At 45.7% G+C, this 19950-nt stretch overlaps 6 protein-coding genes and 1 non-coding gene across 7 annotated transcripts; 2 read left to right on the top strand and 5 right to left on the bottom strand.

The window, feature by feature from the left end:
* Positions 1 to 2108, top strand: F4822DRAFT_293360 (uncharacterized protein). The gene is made up of 6 exons (XM_051455064.1): positions 1 to 809; positions 866 to 979; positions 1028 to 1197; positions 1263 to 1559; positions 1613 to 1753; positions 1817 to 2108. The coding sequence occupies exons 1-6, from the start codon at positions 164 to 166 to the stop codon at positions 1946 to 1948; spliced, it is 1500 nt and encodes a 499-aa protein (XP_051313602.1). The 5' UTR covers positions 1 to 163; the 3' UTR covers positions 1949 to 2108.
* A 159-nt stretch (positions 2109 to 2267) lies between these two features.
* On the bottom strand, positions 2268 to 4961 carry F4822DRAFT_430573 (glycoside hydrolase family 92 protein; the record flags this gene model as incomplete). The annotated part of the gene is made up of 5 exons (XM_051461323.1): positions 2268 to 4397; positions 4447 to 4457; positions 4509 to 4613; positions 4673 to 4705; positions 4757 to 4961. The coding sequence occupies 5 exons, from the start codon at positions 4959 to 4961 to the stop codon at positions 2268 to 2270; spliced, it is 2484 nt and encodes an 827-aa protein (XP_051313601.1).
* A 1097-nt stretch (positions 4962 to 6058) lies between these two features.
* F4822DRAFT_293364 (P-loop containing nucleoside triphosphate hydrolase protein) lies at positions 6059 to 8065 on the top strand. Its single transcript, XM_051455065.1, has 3 exons — positions 6059 to 6645; positions 6699 to 7314; positions 7372 to 8065. Exons 1-3 carry the CDS (start codon positions 6311 to 6313, stop codon positions 7957 to 7959), a joined length of 1539 nt encoding a protein of 512 aa, XP_051313600.1. The 5' UTR covers positions 6059 to 6310; the 3' UTR covers positions 7960 to 8065.
* Positions 8066 to 8146: 81 nt separating this feature from the next.
* F4822DRAFT_t78 lies at positions 8147 to 8218 on the bottom strand. The gene has a single exon. It is a non-coding gene; the product is annotated as a tRNA-Gly (tRNA).
* A 210-nt stretch (positions 8219 to 8428) lies between these two features.
* Positions 8429 to 9198, bottom strand: F4822DRAFT_407714 (uncharacterized protein). The gene has a single exon (XM_051458522.1). The coding sequence runs from the start codon at positions 8996 to 8998 to the stop codon at positions 8828 to 8830; it is 171 nt and encodes a 56-aa protein (XP_051313599.1). The 5' UTR covers positions 8999 to 9198; the 3' UTR covers positions 8429 to 8827.
* Positions 9199 to 9280: 82 nt separating this feature from the next.
* F4822DRAFT_407709 (uncharacterized protein) lies at positions 9281 to 11102 on the bottom strand. Its single transcript, XM_051458521.1, is given in 6 exon segments — positions 9281 to 9548; positions 9607 to 9842; positions 9897 to 9996; positions 10078 to 10080; positions 10097 to 10181; positions 10232 to 11102. The coding sequence occupies 6 exon segments, from the start codon at positions 10583 to 10585 to the stop codon at positions 9439 to 9441; spliced, it is 888 nt and encodes a 295-aa protein (XP_051313598.1). The 5' UTR covers positions 10586 to 11102; the 3' UTR covers positions 9281 to 9438.
* A 5799-nt stretch (positions 11103 to 16901) lies between these two features.
* On the bottom strand, positions 16902 to 18240 carry F4822DRAFT_430568 (nucleoside phosphorylase domain-containing protein; the record flags this gene model as incomplete). Its single annotated transcript, XM_051461322.1, has 3 exons — positions 16902 to 17062; positions 17118 to 17156; positions 17226 to 18240. The coding sequence occupies 3 exons, from the start codon at positions 18238 to 18240 to the stop codon at positions 16902 to 16904; spliced, it is 1215 nt and encodes a 404-aa protein (XP_051313597.1).
* Positions 18241 to 19950: the final 1710 nt, after the last annotated feature.

Below are 19950 nucleotides of genomic sequence, written 5' to 3'. Positions count from 1 at the left end.
CGTGATAACGTGTATGGTGTCGTCATCCCCGCGATCCTTCTCAACGCGTCATCTACTTTGTCTCAATTCAACTTCTTCATTCATGCCACACTTTTGAGATAAGAAACCTAATTTGATATCGCGAAAGTAAATAAAGGAAAGAAAGACGTAATTGATTCCGAAAATGCCGCCTAGGAAACGCACGGCGGCTGAGGCTGTTTCTACGCCGGAAAGTGGCGGGCGCCGCAGATCTGGGCGTATTAGTGCGGGTGCGACGAGGAGTACGTATTTTGAGGGCGTGGAGGAGGAGGATGGGGTAGAGAGTAAGAGGCCTAGGAAGGCGGTTAAGGTGCAGGCGAAGGCGAATTCGAAAGTGAAAAGAGGCAAGGCTAAGAAAGAGGAGTCGATTGATGAACTGCAGCAGTATGAGGATGAAGACGAAGAGGAGGAGGAGGAGAGGGTGGCTCGTGGGCTTAGTGATGATGGTGAAAATGATGCTTTTGATGGGGATAAATATGAGGAGGAGGAGGAGGAGGAGGAGGAGGAGGAGGATGGGGGGAGTGAGGCGTTGCCGTCATCGCCGTCGCCGCCACCGTCTGCGAAGAGGGGCAGGGGAAGGCCGAAGAAAAGTGAGTCGGTGAATACGACACCGATTACGAAGAAAGTGGACGCGAAAGCGAAGACTCCGGGGACGGCTAAGGGTTTGGCGAAGACTCAGGCGAATGCTAAGACTAAAGCGAAAGCGAAGGATGAGTCGGAAGATCCTGATGTGGAAGAAGATGATGACGATGACGACGACGACGAAGAGGATCGCATTACCTTTATTCCTGGTATGTACTCCCGGTTTTCATATGGGAGGATAGTGTGCTAACGTTGGTAATTGCAGCTGTCAAGATGAGGGAAACTGGCGGCGTCGCATACGAAGACACGAAGATCCATAAAAACACGTTACTCTTCCTAGGTGATCTTAAGAAGAACAATAAGAGGAGTTGGCTAAAAGGTAAGTGTCCCAAAACTCATGACGACGATTCCTTTCTAACGTGATTAGCGAACGACGCGGAGTACAGAAGGGCCCTTAAGGATTGGGAGTCATTCGTAGAGACCATAACTGAGAAAATCGTCGAAGTGGACGACACGATCCCAGAACTACCGATTAAAGACGTTATCTTCCGTATATACCGCGATATTCGATTTAGCAAAGACCCGACTCCGTATAAGGTAAGTCCACCTCCAACCTCTACTCCGGTTACCGAGTAACAGAAACCGACTCTAATACCGAATAGCCCCACTTCTCCGCCGCGTGGTCGCGAACCGGCCGCAAGGGCCCGTATGCCTGCTACTACATCCACATCGAGCCGAACGGATGTATGGTTGGCGGTGGCCTATGGCACCCAGATAACACGGCGTTAGCCCGTATGCGCGCCAGCTTCGACGAGCGACCTCATCGTATCCGACGCATCCTGACGAACCCCATGTTTGCGAAGACGTTCCTTCCCGCTGCTAAATCCGGTGGCGAGAAGGCTGTTCTGAAGGCGTTTGTCGCGAAGAATCAGGGGAATGCTTTGAAGACTAAACCAAAGGTGCGTTATTTCTTATGGATGGATGGATGGATGGCGTGTTCTGACTGAAGTAGGGCTTCCACCCCGATCATAGGGATATCGAGCTCCTGAAGCTGCGCAACTATACCGTCGGCACGAAGATCGATGATGCGGATCTCCTTGCTGAAGACGCGCAGGATAGAATTATGGAGATCATTTCTGCTATGGTTGATTTTGTAAGTACATCAACTACTACTTTCCCGACTTGGTGGTATGGGCTAACAGGGGTGATCCTGAAGGTCTCGTATATAAATAGCGTCGTCATGCCGGATCCTAACGTTGATGATGATTCTAGCGATGAAAATGGTGAGGATGCTGGCGAAGAAAACGGAGAGCAAGAGGAAGAGGATGGTGAGAGTGATGGCATTTAGGTTGACGGTCAGCGATGTTTCTATTGATGAGCTCGTGGGCAGCGTCGGTTTAGTTCATCCCTAGCTTGTTATCATCGAGGCTTATTGGCCTCTTGTATTATATTACGCCAGATCTTACTCTGGCACCTGGATCCCCAGGATGGATAGGCGAACGGTTGGTAGCGTATATCGGGTCAGGGACAACGAAATGTTCTTACAACATGCCTCTTTTCGGTGATACTATTCCATACCGGGTATTCTTGCGGAAGTCAAACTATTCTTCTACAACGTATCCTCCCTATGTACACCGTCGCCACCATATCTCCTTCATTCAATCCATTCAATCTAACATCCCCGTCGACAAGCTAGGCGGAAGATCTTCATCCTTCGTACCCCACTCACTCTCAGTGCTCCCCAACACAAATTCCAACGTCCCACCTTTCAAGAAAAATTCATGTGTAATCCAACTCTTATTATACGGCTCGCCGTTAAGCTTCGCGCTTTGGATATATATGTTCTTGTACCTCGGCGCGTCAAAACCCCCAATATTCCGCAACGTTGCTGGCTTACCCGACGGCGTCTGCAAACTCACTTCTCGGAAGAAAGGTGCAGTTAGCAGATATACATCTTGACCAGCAACCGGGTAGAACCCCATAAACGCGAATGTCGTAAATGCGCCCATAGCGCAGTCATCGTTGCCAGGTATACCGTTGATACTTTCGTTAAACTGTCCCGGTATATACTGGTGTACCCAGTAACTACTGCGCCCCGGACGGCCCGCGTAATGGAATTGGAACGTCGGTAAGAAGTTGGGTTCGTTGCCCATGTAGTTAATGCCCGACGAGTGGAAATAATCGAGCCTCTCAACGAAAGTCTCGCGTCCGCCTAACGCAGACACAAGCTCGGCCATATCTTGCGGCACATAGAATGTGTATAACCAGGGGCTGCCTTCGTATGTCTCGTACTGCGTGTCGAAATAGCAGACATGCTGCTGATAAGCGGGGCTGCAAAGGCGCGTGTTCTGATAGCGCCAAGTACCATTTTGGAACCGTGGCTGTAAAAACCCTTTGAACTGAGTCTTCTGCACGTTCCCCTCTTCATCCCGATACCGATCTTCCTGCTCCGGATTAAATAGATTTCGCCAGTTTCGGGCACGCTGCAAGTACTTCGCCTCATCGGCCTTACGACCGAGCCCGCGAGCCATCAACGCGATTGCAAAATCGTCGTATGCGTACTCGACCGTGCGTGAAATACCCCGCGTCATGGGTCCTGTGCCATTGCGGTCCGTGTCATCATAAGGCACGTACCCTAGTTCATGCCAGGAAACTAAGTTACCGCGTCCTGATGTAGACCAGTCCATAGGTTCGACCTCGGCGTCAGATACCACGGCTTCATACCCCAGGTTCCAATTAATACCGTCGGTTAAGTTTTTGATGAAGGCGTCGGCGAGGACTACGTCTGCGTTGGATCCGCCTTGTGTGTAACCCTTACTGAAACTCATACGGCAGTCTGGGAGTTTTCCTTCGTTCTTGTACGTATCGATAAGTGAGCGCACCATTCGGGTTTGTACTGCAGGATCCACGATAGTAAGTAGGGGATGTTGCGCTCGGAAGGAGTCCCATATGCAATAAAAGGAATCATAATACGGTTCGCTAGAATTCCAGAGCTGGTTTTCACCTGTGTAATCTTGAGGTGAAATCAACGCGCGATAAAATCCCGACCAGAAGGTTGTCACGAATTCAGGACTCATGCCATAAGTATCCGGCTTGATTACCGAGAGTTTCTCTTTCCATGCCTTCTCACTGGCTTTGACCACGTCCTCAAAAGCGAAGTCCGGGATTTCAGTTTCCGCATTACGGCATGCCTGCTCAATAGATATGAAGGAGAGTCCGACTCGAGCCATGATCTGATTTTTCTCCGGGCGCGCAAAATGGATCCAACCACCAGCTGACCCGGCCGGTATGAAATAGTCGCTTCCCATAAAACCCATCACATTAGTCTCGTTTGTCACGTTGGTTTGTATGAAGACGCCACTCTGCCGAATCTCAGCGCCCCTAAAGTCAGCACAGGCATGTGCCTTATACACCCCCGTACCGAAGGATGGGTTAAATGAGCCGTTCCCTGTTATCCTGCCCGCGATCGGGTCTACCACGACGTCGCCTCCAGTTCGAGTGGTACCAAGGTCGGTCAAGTCTAAAAGAACCAGGGGGTTATTGGGGACCATGGCATTGTGAGATAATACTTGGTCATCTTTAGAGAAGCTGAACCTGTAGAGCGTGGCGTGCCCTGTTGCCGTCATCTCGGCGTATACCGAATTGTTAAGGCCGATGGCAAAATAGCCGGGCCGCGCTGTCGCGGAACCATCAATTCTAGGGACGGCTCGGCCTATGGCGGTGAACTTGCACTGTGAGTAATCATCTTCGGGGCATCCGGGATGTACGAATAGAGGGAAGTTTCCCAATGAAGGGCTCTGTCACTAGTTAGATCTTCTCATCCTGGGCACTGTGTTTCTCACTCACTCCTCCGGTACCTTGTGACACGTTAGTAAGACAGATGAGATAGGTGGCTTGGCTATCGTTACCTGAATCGTGTAAATGAGAGAAACCCTGGATCTCCGAATCGTCCGAGACAAAACCGGCTGCTATCTCCGCGCGGTTACTCGCATCGGCCACAGCTTTTGCCATACCTGAGAGGTCATTTAATATCTCAAGTACTCCCGGGCGCATAAGTAATTGAGTAACGCACCATACGGTAAAGTCGCGCCGGGAAATACATGGCCTGTAAAGATCTTAGTGAATTCTCTCAGTCAAATGGGTGTTTAGCACCCACCTCCGTTCGTCGTGCCGATAAGAGGATCGATATGCCGCAGGATGTCGTCGCTAGATCTCCCAGATGAGCTTTTGCCGGCGTGTAACAACCGAGTTGGAGAATTGAACCTAGAAGAAGGGAGCAAAGCCCAGACCAGCAGTGCTGTGACGGGGATGACGAAGAGAAAACGCCGCCATCGTGGGAAGCCGTTGATAAACGGTGTCATGACGATGCGAGAAATCGAGTTCACGTATCGACTAAGTATGGCAGTGCGAATGCAGGAGCCATTGACACCGGGCGCGGCCGTCAATCCCCCACGAGCTTATGCAGGCGTCAGCGGCGTGGCCTCAATTGGTTTTTTTTCTCGTATTTCGATTTGCTTTTTCTTGCTCTTTTCTGCTGGTCTCTTACCTGGGGCTTGCTCTGAAGTTTCTGGATTCATTCATCAAGAAAATCGAGCAAGATAATAAAATAAATAATAATTAATTTCATCGGCCTAATTATTCATAGCTCAGCTTCTTCCCTTGTTAGGCGTTCCGGTTGTTTCTGACCCGTATGTGGTCGATCGTCTAGAATCCGAAATGGAGGGTCCCAATCTTGCATGCTTGGCAATTAGGGGAATTCGGCTGAATTGTATTTAGCTAAAGCTCCTCCACAAGGGTTGCATCGGCAACTGAGCTTTTCGTACAGGCGACGAGGGATCCATTGGCTCTCACTGTAAGCTGGAAAATGTGCTGTCTAGACTGATCGCATGGTGACATCGACGTTAACATTGGCCATTTTTAGGTGTTAGACGTTTCCAATAAAGGAGCTCCCTCTTCCGATTTAGTTCGCCTAGGAAGCTTGGAAGTTGATTGTTGACAGTGTAAGAACAGAAAACACACTGAGCGTTTTAAAGACGATCTGTTGTTTTTGAATCTCACATAACCCCAGTTTATTAATACACGACACATTTAAACTGAAGTTATAGTCTTAGCGAGGTCTTTTAAGTTTCAATTTCTTACTTCAGAATGAATTCTAAATCGCGAGATTTTATCATTCGTCGCCGTATCTACCTAGGTACCGCCCTTTTTATGCTCTTTTTATTTCGCCTTTCTGGTAGGAATATGGATTCATTCGCAACTTTAATAATGATAGGTTATAGAAAGCGGCAACAGCGGATCCTTTATGCATCTAGTACTTATACAGCATTGAAACTAGCGAGACCATAGGCCAAATACTGCATTTTATGGCAGTAAAGATACAGTCGCTTACCATTTTCGGATGACAATGTCCGTGGCTGAGCCGTACTCATGCCTCTCAAAACATGTGGTTTTTCTCCCTGCGAAGCAATTTCATAGGCTGCCTTACCATCTCAAGGCAGTTAGATGTGATAAGGCAGATTGGTGGGCAATATTAAAAACTACTCTGCCGCTTGCTTATCCGCCTGCTATACGGTCCCTAGCATGTAACAATACCAAGGTACCTCGCTGCTAATGTCGGATCCGTTGAGCATCGCGATGGCGGTAGCTGGGCTTCTTCAGCTATCTGTCAAAGTCTATACGTCAGTATCGGGGTTCATAACGAGAGTAAAAAATGCACCACAGGCCGCGTACGATCTCGCTACTACCTACCCTCTCTGAAATGCGATTCACCCTCACATCAGTATCGGAGCTAGTCGATTCTTTCATGGGGTTGTCTATGAGGCGGCGGGCGATGGTCCAACTAGATCATCTCATTATATGTTTGACGCAATCAGTAGTAACTTTTTCCGAACTCGAAAAGTTCGTTAGCAATTCGCTCGGAAGAGTGGGCATGTCGCGATGGGACAATTGGCTTTTTGCTAGCCGAGGGGAGAAGCTGGGGCGATTCAATACCAGGATACAACAACAGAAGACATGCATCAGTCTGGTCTTGAACATTCTGCAATGGTGAGTGCTGCCATCCTCATTGCCATAGAAATATGGATTGACCGAATAGATAGCGAGTCCGATATCGACGCCCGGGAATCCGGCGATACCCTGCAGGGAATGATAGAAAAGCTTTTAGACGAAAATAAGTTCCTACAGGACAAGATAGAGCGGCTCGGTGGCATCGTACGCGACACCGTTGAATCTGTAAAGTATTCTACCCGCATCGAAAATTCAAGTAACATTTTTACTATTACGGAAGGTGAAGAGAATGAAACATCGACTATTAAAAGAACACCATCCGTATACACCACGAAAGTATCGTCGAGTCCAACTAACGACGGAACTATGGAATTGGCTCAGGATATCCAGTCTTGCGCTAAGACCACCATGAGGCCGTTCGAAGTCGACCTGGTTAAATCTTTCGTCTATTTAAGGGCACTAGGCGACGAATGCGATATCTCCTTTACTACCGGCCAGCCGAATAGCGCGCTTTGGAGTTTGCTCTCGGGGCTCAGCTTAAGCAGGGTATCTAACATATCGGTCATTGGACTGCCAGTCTCCGCACAGGATATCTGGAACAGTTCGTGGTATAAAACAAACCTACCGCCCCGGCAGTTAAAGGTGGACACATATAAAATCGCCGTCCTCGGGTATATTAATGTTGGGAAGTCAGCATTGACAAGGAGAGTAAGCTTCTTTTTCATCCCACCGCCATGAATAGCTTGCTAACACGGCCGTGGATAGTTTTGCTTCGACTTTTTCAATGATGGACTTGAATCCAGTGTGAAAGACTCAGTTTCCCTACACACTGTGCTAGATGGCACACCCATCCGTATTGACATCGTTGACACTCCAGGGGTAGGCTTGGATGATTCTCGTGCTGACTACACAATCAAGGCAGCCGAGGGCATGATTGTGGCATACTCTACTATAGATTTTGGTTCCTTTTTTTCTGTTCGTCCCATAGTAAATCGAGCTACTAGCGCTAAAAGTGACCAGTGGAATTCAGGGATAGCAGCTGCTATTGTCGGTACTAAGACGGATCTAGCGGCCGCTCGTTCCGTTCCTCGAGCATCGGGCGCTTCCGCAGCCAAAGAACTGAGTCTGCCATATTTCGAGTGCTCAGCAAAGACGGGCGAAAACGTACAAGAAGCATTTCTCGAAGTAGCCAGGGACATTAGGGACAGGCGATCTAGGAGAATTCAAGAGCTTGAAAAGTTGTATTATAGCACCCAAGGAGTGACCGGACTCCCCCTAGGAAAAAAGCCGATTAGGGACTTAGACCTAGGTACCGCTAAAGAGCGTGTTGTAACAGACTCCCAACATACCTAGGTACCTAGGTAGACAATGAAAACCAAGAAAAAAAACAAAGTCGAAGACCATCATGTCTACACGTACGATGTAATTGTAGAGAATAGAAATCGCGAAAATACCTAGGTAAATAAACAATTCTTCGAAAATGATTATTGGAGTCCCAGAGCATATACGCAAAACAAGACATGGAAAACACAAAAAGTAATGCAACTCCGGGGAATTGAACCCCGATCTCGAGCTTGGAAGGCTCGAATGCTGACCATTACACCAAAGTTGCTGACCTCCTAGGAATTGAAATTTTGCCAGCTAATATAGCTTTATATATCTATGTACGCCAATCCAATCAGAGGTGCTTCTGGGACTTAAAGGCGGGCCAGAATATCCCCCGCTGATTTAAAGGGGAAAAGGAGGCGGGGTATGGTGGGGCTACACCTGGTTGGTGATATCCAACCCGATATTCTTTTGTAACTTGACAAACACGTTGTGTCTTATCTTGAAAAGTTTCAACTCACTGGGAAACTAATAGAGTGGCCTAATCTCAGTGATGTGGGTTTGGTCATTTCTACTTATCTGACGCTCGCAACTTAAATCTCCCTTTACATGACCATCAATTCCTCCTCTGGGGTTATCCAACTTTACGTCTTAGCCGAGCCGTAATAATGTAAGGTCAAGGGACTGTCCTCAAGCACTATATGGTAACTTTAAGGGTTGTTTTTCGCTCGCATCATTTCTCTTTGTCTTTCGCGGGCGTTGCGAATGCGATAGTCGTTCAGGTAAGTCGAAGTCTGCTATATGAGTTCTATCATATTCTAGTCGTTAGGTCGGGTCGCTCAGGATTGCATATGCCGATTCGAGCCACTCTACCGTTAGTAAAAAAAAAGTTGATTCATAATAATAAAAGGCTTAAACAAACTTCCTGCAACTCTTCTGCCGCACGAGGGTTCTCGGGGTTCTTGTCCGAGTGTTTAACCCTTGCGAGCTTATTGTAGGCAATCTTGATGGTTCGTGCATGCGAGGTTTTCTTAACTCCGAGCACGGCGTATGAGTTGCGAGCCATGATTGATGGATGAAGCTATACTCGGGTAACGACCATTTCAACTTGCAAGGACTATTTAGTTTTACAAGTTAAGGTACGAGGCAAGAATGGTTCTAATTTGTTTTTGACATTGTGGAACGTCGCTTAGGCATCTTTCCGTGGTGCCTGCAAGATTCCGTGTTTACGGCCATACGGAAGCCCATACCAAGCGGGCAAGATCATGAAAACGTGTTAATACTACCTACCTAGGTAGACTTGGTAGGTTCTAGATCGAATGCTAGGGTCCACCAAATTTCCTTAAATGCCCATGGTGCGTAGCATATGTAGGTGAGAATATGGAAAGAAATGATAATGATATAAGAGTTCAACTAATAAATTTGGGGTACAATGTTATTTCAAACGTCAAGTCAGCGTATCCTCCTCTGTGTTACGAAATTACAAAGTCCGTGGGGAAAGTCCGCCTAAGAATCCCCAGGTAACTTCGTAATAATCAGATTCCGTGTCTCAACACTTTCCCGTGGAGGCGCTTGAGGGGTTGCCATCGGGTTCTCCACAGATACGTGTGGGCAATCTGAGACCAATATTAGCAAGAACAAACAGCGTCTCGGAGTTGACTATAGCTTAATCACATCTAGCATTAGATCCCGAATGACTATCGAAAGTCATGAATAGGAAGAGCTCGTTGGATCTTTGGTTAGGTAACCAGTACCATCGTTGCTGCTCATTATGCTTCAAGTAGTAAATCTCTTGACTCCAGTTTGGATATATTCTATCCGTTGCAACAAGATCATCGACATCGATAGAGGTATAGTCGCACATCGCAAGAGGGCGGTCCTCACACACCGCCAAGGTCGAGCGCCAAGTACTATAGACAAACATCAATGAACAACCCAGACCAGTTAATGACGCGAACGCTTACTTAATCAATCTAAAACGGTAACCGGGCTGGAAGAAAGTCTGCATTTGCTCCTCGTTGAGGATGCTTTTTAGAAGCCGGGGTACAGTGTCAAGAGAAATATCTAACTCAGGTGAGAACACGCCACTTAAGTCTCATGTGAACCACAAACCAACTGCGGCTAATCAGCTGTCTAATTCATTACAAAGATATAGGGGTCTCACCATGTGCTCCTACGGCAGCTTGCTCTACGAGGAGTGGATCTTTTGGATCATAATTCTCAAGTGTCATTGGCGCGTTCTTTCGTATCTTTGGAGTTCCGATTAGCATTAAGAAGTTCAGGCCATAGGCTAACGTACTTTACAGTCATAACAATGAACAAATTCAGCTTTGAACATAGAACGTAACAAATCTTCGCCCTCCTTGCGATACTTTCTGATCAGGTTAGTGTCCATACCAAGACTCGAAATGAATTCGGAGTCATGTTCAATATAGCAAAATCCACTTCTTTCTAGACTAATATCGGCATTGTCTCGCATGCTATATGCGGTCACTGGTTTTGTGTCCCACTCAACATTAGTGGTTCTAATCTCGTCAAGTTCAACATCGATAGACGCCGAAGGATGAAGGAAGAAGGGTTTCTCTTCTCCGTGGGCTGGTAGATCAGCAATGAAATCAATTGTGGTCTGAATACTCGCTCCAGCCGAAGTCATCTTGCCGTCAGAATTTAAACGCTGAAACAATGATTCTGAAGAAGGCAAAGTCGAACTTCAGAGGATATGCCCATGACATAGATATCCATGAAATTCTCATGCTAACCTTCGAGCAGTCAGCTACACTCGTCCGAGTGCTCCGAAGGATTACGATGTGTCGTATAACAACACTACCAAGTTACCCACGGACGCGGAAGCACATAACACCCGCATGAACACCGGTCTGCAAAGCCCCCCGCCTAACCTGATTGGCCCCATTATCGACGCACGAGATACGGCGCAACGCAATCTCACCCAACAAGCATATGGTTGGAGTATTTGCGAGTTCATCACCGGTCTAGAGAAACATCAATAACACTCTCTTTTAGGCAGTATCTATTCGGTCACAGAGCCTCAACAGGCCAAAAAAAACTAGTAGTTAGTCGGTCACCTATGTACGTACGTCACCTTGAGCTTGCACGAGTTACATCCCTAGCTTATATATTAGGGTGCAGTTCCAACAACGATTGATTGTTCACCAACAAATGTGTGACTGCGTATCAAATCCTAGCAATCTTAAATCTTGCCCTATACCGTGTTGGAGACGGTCTCATGACCACCTAGGTAAATTTGAGCCTCAAGCAACCTCTCATTGCATCACCAGGCTATCTTCGGCATATCCTCCGGTTATTCCGGCGTCACAACATCATCCAGACAGATTCTCAACCCACATTGTTCCAAAGTACTCAGGGTTGAACCAACACACAACCAAGGACGGCGACAGTTTGTTTTACATTTACTTAGTCATTTTCACCCGTTCAATTATTATATGTCCTTATCTTGCAGTACGCCCACATTGGAAAAGTGCGGCCTGCCGAGCATTCACCTTTTTCAGTTCATGAATGTTTCTTATATAATATACCTTACGGGATGTACTTACAGCTTAATTACAGAGTTCTGTTCGTATACCTCTGGTTCCCATTTGGCCTTGTCACGCTTCATCTCGTCTTGATATCATATTCCTTTAGTACTAGACAAAGCAATATTCTCTATATCTAATTAGTTTTCTAACGTGCGGCTAAATACTACCATATTATTTCATATACCTAAGGAAGCCGCGTCACGTCGGGCTTTGACACGAAGTCGACTCTTTCACGCTTTGACCTCGAGGGTTATCAGCAGGCAACCTGGGCTAGATCATCTGAGGGGAACATGTGATAGAACTGAAATAACAGCATAGAGTCATAGTGTCACGATGGATCCCGCAGGGTTTTCATGAAAGCAAATGCATGCAAGCTAACAAGTGTAGCTTTCTGGCCTATTGATTTGCTATATCGCAACTATATCCAATCCATGTTGGTTATCATTTACGCCCATCCCGCATGATGGTGCAGTGGTTAAAGTTGCAAGAATCACATTGCTCTTTTTTTTTTCTTAGAACGCCGCGGGGCTTTCTTTTCATTATCCCGAGTGGGTGCCATTCTGCGATGAATACCGGTTAATACATGCGCAGTCTACCCCAACTCATTCTAACAGGCACCGCGGAGCCATGCTATGGCCATTCAGAGATTCTCGGTGTTGTTCGTTGTCATTAGAAAACGATATGCGTGGTAAGCGCGAGATTGAAGGTCGAAGATATCTACTATCATTACAGATCGGTTAGACGAGTGCTAATCAATATAAATAGCGAGCCCTTTCCCTACATATTTCCTTCCCTCATCTGAGACCATAACCACCAATCTACCATCATTATTCGCTTGTCCTATTTAACCCTAACCTTGTTTTCTTCCAACAATGTCGGGAAGTCCTCTGCGAATCAGTGACCAGGAGGTCCTAAACTTGCTTCAGCTTGATCGCGATATCGATATGCGTACTGTCATGAATCGCTCTGGATACCCCCCTATTCAATACAAACCACAGGGATGGCGTGCACAGAGCCATCTTGCCTTCCCGCCTTCCCAAGACGCAGAGACTCAGGGGCTTGAATCTGCCAGGCGTCTAGTCCGTGGAGGCAAGATCTACATCGCCGGTACCGGAGGAGGATGAAGATGGAGATAGTTAAACTCGATGTTAATACGTATGTTATAATTCATTTAGCCTGGCTTCCGCTAACGTGTTGAATCAAAGGAGCAATGGTGTGAAGATCGTATGCCTATTGAGGTTTCCTGAGAGTTATGAGTTAAGGCAGTGGATACCAAATATTTGTCGACAAATCACGCTCTTTACCAGTTAAATCAGAATAACATTCGTTTACATACACTATGTTTTTGAATCAAATGCCTAACATGCCTTCATTTTGCAAAGATGAAGCAACTTATGTAAACCGCCTTGACGTAGTATATATACTAATAGATATCATCTCCGATGATGCCATTGAAGGCCTTTCTTACTATGCTCTGGTAAGTGTTTTTGCGCCTATGCGAAGGCGCTGGCGACGGACCGAGAAGCAGAGAATGGAAGTTAGGTGACTAAGAGTATCTTTCATCCTCGCCTAGAACAATTTTAGGGCGCTCATTTTCGACAAACTACAGTCAACACAATCCTGTATGCCTACCTACCTAGGTACTCTTATTCACTACTATTACAATCCGAATTATACACTTGTTTAAACTTGAATTCGACCTTGTTGTTTGACGAAATCAACTCTTTAATGTTTGTCTAGTCACTGCCACATTGCACCCAACATTTTAACAGCTGATAGGATCCTTGGAATCGCCCCGCACTTCCCGACTTTTTCTTCTTACATTCTTTTTTACTAAATGTTTCGATGATGCAATCAAAATTAGAAGATCATGCAAACCGAGCTCTATTCAATCTATTCAACCATACTGATAATTAATAATTAATATTTTTATATGATTTTAGTCAAAATTAATTGATTTTATAAATAATTCGTCGGACGTGCGCTGAGGTGTGGCTAGCTAATTAGAGCTATAGCTAACTGTAGCGTACCTCTACCCCTACTCTTCTCTCCTCCACCCTGTAAGGCGGATCGTAGGTAGTTGCCAATGTATTTCAAACCCTTCTAAACAGATTGGTAGCAATGGTCAACTTATCACTATTATAACAACTTATCCGCAAAGCTATCCCTTAACAACCCAGATCGATATCCTAAAACTTATCCGTTGAGTTTCTTCATAAAAGCCCCAAGACCTTCATTTCGGGATGCTCTTTAAAACACCTGGCTATCTAATTATCAACTCATCTACGCCAGCGGGCAAAATCTGCTTCATCTAGGATATATTGGCTGTAAGGTAATCTGGCATATCTGCCATATGACTTGATATGTACCCAGGTAGGCAAATAAAGTATCGGCAGGGCTCTGCACTACTGTCAGAACCTAGTAAACCTAACAATAAGTCCTCTCATTTTCCTATTGTTAGATAGGGTCGAATATGTTATCCTAGCTACTCTAAAGTTGGCCAGACAGGAAATTTACACTCATAACGACAAATGGCTGAGACGATACTTTTCAGAAACCCATTGTGTTTTTGTCTAGATTCTCGAATCTCACTAATCACCCACATTGGAAGATCTTGTGATCCGAAACACAACATACAAATGATAAGCAGTAGTTGGCAGGAATATACTTGGGTGGTTACCATCTTAATTTGTGGTGATACTAAGTTACATTGCTCCATCACCCTCAAAATACCATTCAACAAGTTAGCATGCAAAATTTACCGCCCTACGGAAATTACGTAGGTGGCTGACCTACCAATCGAGTAGCCCCGACGAGCATACTATGAAAATTCAGGCATGGGTCTTAATTATGCTAGGAAATCAGGTCATCTTCTCAAGATATATTATCATTCTACGGGCGTTACAATAACACATTGTTTTACGGGTTGCAAAACTACTCTGTAGAAAAATTCGGTTAATACCCTAGGTACCCAGGATCCAGTACCTATGCCTAGGGCAATTTATTCCACGGGCGGTTCGCCTTATAGGCCATGTATTTAGGTATCATTCGTGCCTTTTCTCTTGTTTGGGTATATTTTTAGTGGTTACCTACCTCGGTAGCAATTCACGTTGCGAGTTCGCATATCCTAAACTCATATCAGTAAGCAAGTTCGGCCCTGGAGATAGGTCGCAAAAGATTTTCACCCTCCTCATAACGATTTCTCGCTAGGTTGGTGCTCATTCCAAAACCCAGAGCGCATTTTAGAGTTATAATAAACGTAATACCCTACGTCCTTCCTAGATTGATATCGGCTCCATATCGTGTATGATAATATTATATACCTAGGTATTTGGAAACCGATCCCGGGACTCGTAGTTTCCACAATGTGACTTAGATTGGTTACAAGAAATCATGAAAAATAAAGGTGTGTTGCACAACGCAAATGTAGTGACGTAGCCTGCAGGAGTACATGGCACCTTTTTCTTCTTTTGAGTAAGCCGGCGTAGGTCTCGTTGGTGTTACCTAGATATATACCTAATACATAGAGGTCACTTTGAACTTCTGACGCGGGGCCGCAAAATAAACAAATAATAATTCATCTTCGGTGTTATTTACAACAGTCGGCTTTGTCCGCAGAGCCGCAACCTTATAATTTCCAATGACGCTCAATCTTAGTACCTTCACATTAGGCGCCGTACTTACCCAGGTAGGTACCCGATGATATCGACACTCCCATGATCCAATACAATGCTTTACTTTCGCCGGTCTTTTGAGACATAATACTAGCGCTCTAACTGGCCTATTTTGGCGCAAATCTTGCCCTTATACGTGGTATATAGGTAGGATATCTAGGACTTAGGTGTGTACTTAGTTACATTAAGGGGGGATAGAAATGCAATACAACCCCATGTTGACTTCAATGCGCCGGATAGGCGGGCGTACGCTGAAATGTATAGCACACGAGCTATTAGGGGGGGTTCTAGTACATAATTCTACGCCCCTAAGGTCACCATGCACAGTACTCGTAAGCACCTACCTAGGTAGGTACTTCAGTACACACGACCATTATTACTACTTTGAATTAAGTACAGAGAGAAGCAAAATTTAGCTTCATTTCATCTATTCTATGTCCTTGCCCCAAAGGGACGCCTACATCGGAGAGCGGCAATCCACTGAAGCAGGCAGGCAGGTCAAGAGAAGAGCACGCCGAGATAGGTACGATTGGGTGGGTGGCAACGGAGTTTACTTACCGAAAAATTATGGCGGGAACAGCGGGAAGTAGAAAGAATTTCCCATCATCTATGTCCGCCGAGTCCAGCCATTGATTTAATTAACCCGAATTAATATCGGCGTGAGTGAAGTACCTAATCAAGCCGCTCTACAAACCCCTTTCCAGTCACATCAACCCTACATTCAATAGGTAATAATAACCCCGGTGCGGTACAGCAGATAGCTTGGCCAAATGACGGTACGTAGCAACTTACCCTAGGAGGTAACTCCAGGCTGCAGGCGGGAAAAAAATTAATCATCTGTCCAGCGAAGCATGCCATACCGTCTCACAGTAATCTTCTATGTTTTACATTTGCATATTCCCTTATACACATAAAGAAAGTCGGCGTTTTCGTTGCGAAAGAGCTAGAAGGGTAGTAAGCGCAAAATTCCACTTATATGAAATACAATTCCATTACAATGTAGGTCCCTGTTCACATCGATACCGTCCTTCGCGCAATCCCCACGAGGATTCAGAGAATATACAAGACCATAGATTAAGCAATATTCTCACCACAACGAATCTAAAGATAAGAGACACTTTAGGGCCATAATTGTCAGTCTAAATTCAAATAAACTCCTTCTCCTTTTCTCCGTGCTATAATTCGCAAACCCTTAACTTGCGGTCCCCGGCGGGGAGAATCATACGCGCTACTTCTCGAGAAGCATCTACAATACGATACAGTTATTTGTGGCTACAGGATAAACACGAGGACCAAGAGCGAATTTTCATATTCCGCAAACGCTGAGACTCAATGCCAATATCGAACTGGATAAGTGGTTTAATCACCCCCGTATAGTTTCGAATTTAGGTATATACGGTGGGGATATTGTATGACTATCCAAATACTTATCTAACCTAGGTAGGTATGGAAGTTATTTATTAATAAAGCAGACTATACCTAGGTAAACATGACGCCGCCACCATTGAGCTACTTTGGCCTTATATGTGCTGCTTTGCTTATTCTCGACCGCCATAAAATAAACACTAAGCTCCAAACAAAATAGTTGTCTAATTGATTCTTGGGGATCTGTGCCGCAGAGGTATGGATTGCTCATAAGGTTGAGAGCCACGCGCCTGAGTATATCCTTAACGAGTGCTGCGATCAGAATGCTCTTTATACAACATATCATCTCGGCGCTCGTAGGGGGTTAGTTTTATACCTATCTAATTAACTTAAGGCCTTTAACATGCTTCATCTCGCCGAATATCTCGGGGTCCCTTAGAGTATTGTTCGGTTCCAATATCTCCTGGGGAGTATTTGTAAAACGCGGCTGAGAACGTTGATGCAGTATTTCTTGATTGCCGTCAAAGATCACCGCTGCTGTATTTGATGAGAATGCTGTGTCTAAGGAAGGAATATCTGTATATCTACTTACAAGAAGGACCAACTTCCGGTCCAGACAGAATCCGAGACTCTGACTGCGTCAGCAAATACCTAGATATTCTAAGCAGCTATTCGAACCCTCAATAGAAACATTACACACCTGAATTCCCAGGGACCCAGGAGTTGAGAAACGCTTTCACACACGCCGCCGACGTCGCTGCGGCGTACCTCCGCCACTTCTCATTCTTATGGCTATCCGCGTAATCACACGCGCCCTTAATGACCACACAGGGATAGTTATCCCACACGCCAGCGCCTTCCATTTCAAAGCCGATCACATTTTCTTCTTGAGTAAGGATATCACGGTCTCGTCCCGACATCAGGACCGTGTCGCCTGATGCAATCAAACCAAAATGCTCGACTACTTGATGGTTGGTGTTGAGACGCACGCGCGGTATCAATTTTTCCCCATCACAGCCACACTCTTTGCATGATTTCCCATCAATTCGATGGCAATACTCAGCCTGGAACAGCCTATCCTCCTCGATACCTGGATACTCGGCTTCAAGTTCAGGAACACCTTGGAATTGAGCCAAGCACTCAGCTATGTTATTCCGAAGCTTTTTCCGACCACGAATGCCTTGTATTTTGTTCACAATGCTCCGTAGTTCAGTGTTAGGCCGGCCTAGCGAGTCCAAGATTTTCTTTTTGGACTTGAATCCCTCGGGCATCCGATGTCCCAAGTCGTATTGGACTACCCCAGTACTGATGATTACATCACCAAGAATTATCTCATCTCCCTCTGACGTTTTGGGGGAGCATCCACAAGTGCCAGCGACAAGAACCAGCTCAATCTTGGGGAAGCTGAGCCGAAGGTTGACGGCGACCGACGCTGCGCTCGCCTTCCCCATGCTCGGCATGTGTGCAACTACAACATTATGTCTTCCAATAACACCGGTAGAATAAGCGTTGGGATCGCCGTATGCCTTGTCGTACAGTAGGCCGTGGTCTTCCCAGTAAATGCCGAAGGCTGCTATGATAGCATCAGCTTCGATAGGGAGAGCACAAACAATCGCGATATGAAAGCCGTTACGAGATGTTGGACTACATGACAGAATACTATCCGTCGATATAGCGAGGGTACGATGAGGATTCATGATAAGCTGCTCAGACATGGCGCATCAAATATTGCTCTGGTTTGCAGAAGATGCGGTATGTTAACAGCATATATATACCCTTCTTAATGTTACTGATGCATATCTCCTCTTGTCCTAGGTACTTAAGTACCTACTTCGATAGGTACATAATATTCTGAAGCCAGTGTCTGGGCTTGGCCCTTGACGTTTGGTCCACGGTAATATACCTTGTATTGGTATTGTCGGTCGATGCGGTCCTCTTTTAGGGGAACGGAAGGGGGCGGAGTTAGCTTGTCCCTTCGTAAAGGAACTCCCGCTCATTGTCTTATTTTGGTTCCAGGCTAACGGCTAGATCAAGTATGGGTAGCAAGAATCTTCTTCATAGGACATACTATTTTCGTCAAACCCCACAGGGTACCTAGGTACGCGAAGTTACGAAATAACGACATTTAAACCAACATTAACAGAAGGCTTACATCTGATAATGAGAGTACCATGATTGCTCTGCCTGATGCTTGGTGGGCCCAGCCGGTGGCCCTTTATTCGGAACGGCACTTCCAGACCTACCTAGTACCCTCGCATCATTCAGTTACTTAAATCCTTGATAGGTGGTAAGATGACGATAAACGATATTATGAGACCCCTATCTTACGTATTTCCAAAGATAACCTTCACAATAACACCCGCCGCGAAGTTATTCATATAGTCATTAGTTAATCCGTCTAGGTATCTACCAAGGTAGGTACACATGGCGGTGATCGAAGCAGAAGATACCGGTTCCTCCGCAGTTGTATTCTACTTGCTCAGGATATCACATATTTATCAAAATACACCGATTCGCAGTACCTGGATTTATATCTTTCGGACCCACAACGTTGACGTACGACAACCCAGGGCCTACCCTGCTAACATTGTAACGCGGATGAGAAATTGAATCGAGCCCATCGTCCATCTTCTTCCCCGCCTCCTACACACACACATTAGGTACCAACCCCGAGACAAAGCCATGCGGCTCCCCATTGATAGGAACCTGAAAACTACAAACAGATGCCAGCCGATCTTCCTTTATCGGTCCGCAATCCGCATACTTCTATAACAAGATATACATTCAATTTCGGCAGAGCACACTCATGGAATGCAGCAGGCTCTAGAGCAGCAGAATTAAGGGCATGTCTCATAAGCCATGCCTTACGACTTACATAATGAGTGGAAGGAATTTTGGAGAGAATTTCTGCACAAGTTGTCGATTGCCCAAGTATATGCAATTTTGACGTATTATGGGAGCTTTACGACGATAAATCGCTTAGACAGCAATGGTCAGAGAGGATTATCGAAATTAAAAACAAGGATCATGGCGTGGTTGGGAATTTATTTTATTCTATTTTATCTTTTTATTTATTTATTTATTTATTTTTTTTCCCCGACCGAATTTCGCAATCGCCGTAGTGGATCTAGTACTTATCAGGGTCCTCATGTCAGGTACTCGTCTTTAAACTTTGGGTCTAGATCAATGCCTAGGTGATAATGCTATTGATCCTCTACCCCTCTCCCCTGCCCCTTAATACCGCATAGGGTATAAGTGGCTGCTAGTCTCGTAACGTAATGAACGAATACTTCCAAACTCCTCAGATGATAGGCACGATGCAACATCAAAACATGTTGGGAATTTTAAAACGAATCAAAGACGCAGCTAGCAATGAGATAGCAAAAGAGCAACCGGAAGTTTAAATTACCCAAAACCAGACACGG

The sequence above is a fragment of the Hypoxylon trugodes genome, assembly GCF_022578975.1.
Source record: "Hypoxylon trugodes strain CBS 135444 unplaced genomic scaffold F4822scaffold_6, whole genome shotgun sequence".
NCBI classification, from domain to species: domain Eukaryota; kingdom Fungi; phylum Ascomycota; class Sordariomycetes; order Xylariales; family Hypoxylaceae; genus Hypoxylon; species Hypoxylon trugodes.
The sequence above is the reverse complement of the archived record's forward strand: the minus strand, read 5'-3'. Positions and strand labels throughout refer to the sequence as shown.

What these genes read in the sequence shown, in the direction of transcription:
- F4822DRAFT_407714 (XM_051458522.1), bottom strand. Translation starts at nt 8,998, where the DNA reads ATGGCTCGCAACTCATACGCCGTGCTCGGAGTTAAGAAAACCTCGCAT.
- F4822DRAFT_293364 (XM_051455065.1), top strand. Translation starts at nt 6,311, where the DNA reads ATGCACCACAGGCCGCGTACGATCTCGCTACTACCTACCCTCTCTGAA. An exon ending in GTCTTGAACATTCTGCAATG is followed by an intron (nt 6,646 to 6,698) that starts GTGAGTGCTGCC and finishes CCGAATAGATAG; the next exon opens with CGAGTCCGATATCGACGCCC. An exon ending in AGTCAGCATTGACAAGGAGA is followed by an intron (nt 7,315 to 7,371) that starts GTAAGCTTCTTT and finishes GGCCGTGGATAG; the next exon opens with TTTTGCTTCGACTTTTTCAA.
- F4822DRAFT_293360 (XM_051455064.1), top strand. Translation starts at nt 164, where the DNA reads ATGCCGCCTAGGAAACGCACGGCGGCTGAGGCTGTTTCTACGCCGGAA. An exon ending in CTTTGAAGACTAAACCAAAG is followed by an intron (nt 1,560 to 1,612) that starts GTGCGTTATTTC and finishes TGACTGAAGTAG; the next exon opens with GGCTTCCACCCCGATCATAG. An exon ending in TTTCTGCTATGGTTGATTTT is followed by an intron (nt 1,754 to 1,816) that starts GTAAGTACATCA and finishes GTGATCCTGAAG; the next exon opens with GTCTCGTATATAAATAGCGT.
- F4822DRAFT_407709 (XM_051458521.1), bottom strand. Translation starts at nt 10,585, where the DNA reads ATGACTTCGGCTGGAGCGAGTATTCAGACCACAATTGATTTCATTGCT. An exon ending in TTCATTGTTATGACTGTAAA is followed by an intron (nt 10,182 to 10,231) that starts GTACGTTAGCCT and finishes GGAACTCCAAAG; the next exon opens with ATACGAAAGAACGCGCCAAT. An exon ending in TTCGGGATCTAATGCTAGAT is followed by an intron (nt 9,549 to 9,606) that starts GTGATTAAGCTA and finishes TATTGGTCTCAG; the next exon opens with ATTGCCCACACGTATCTGTG.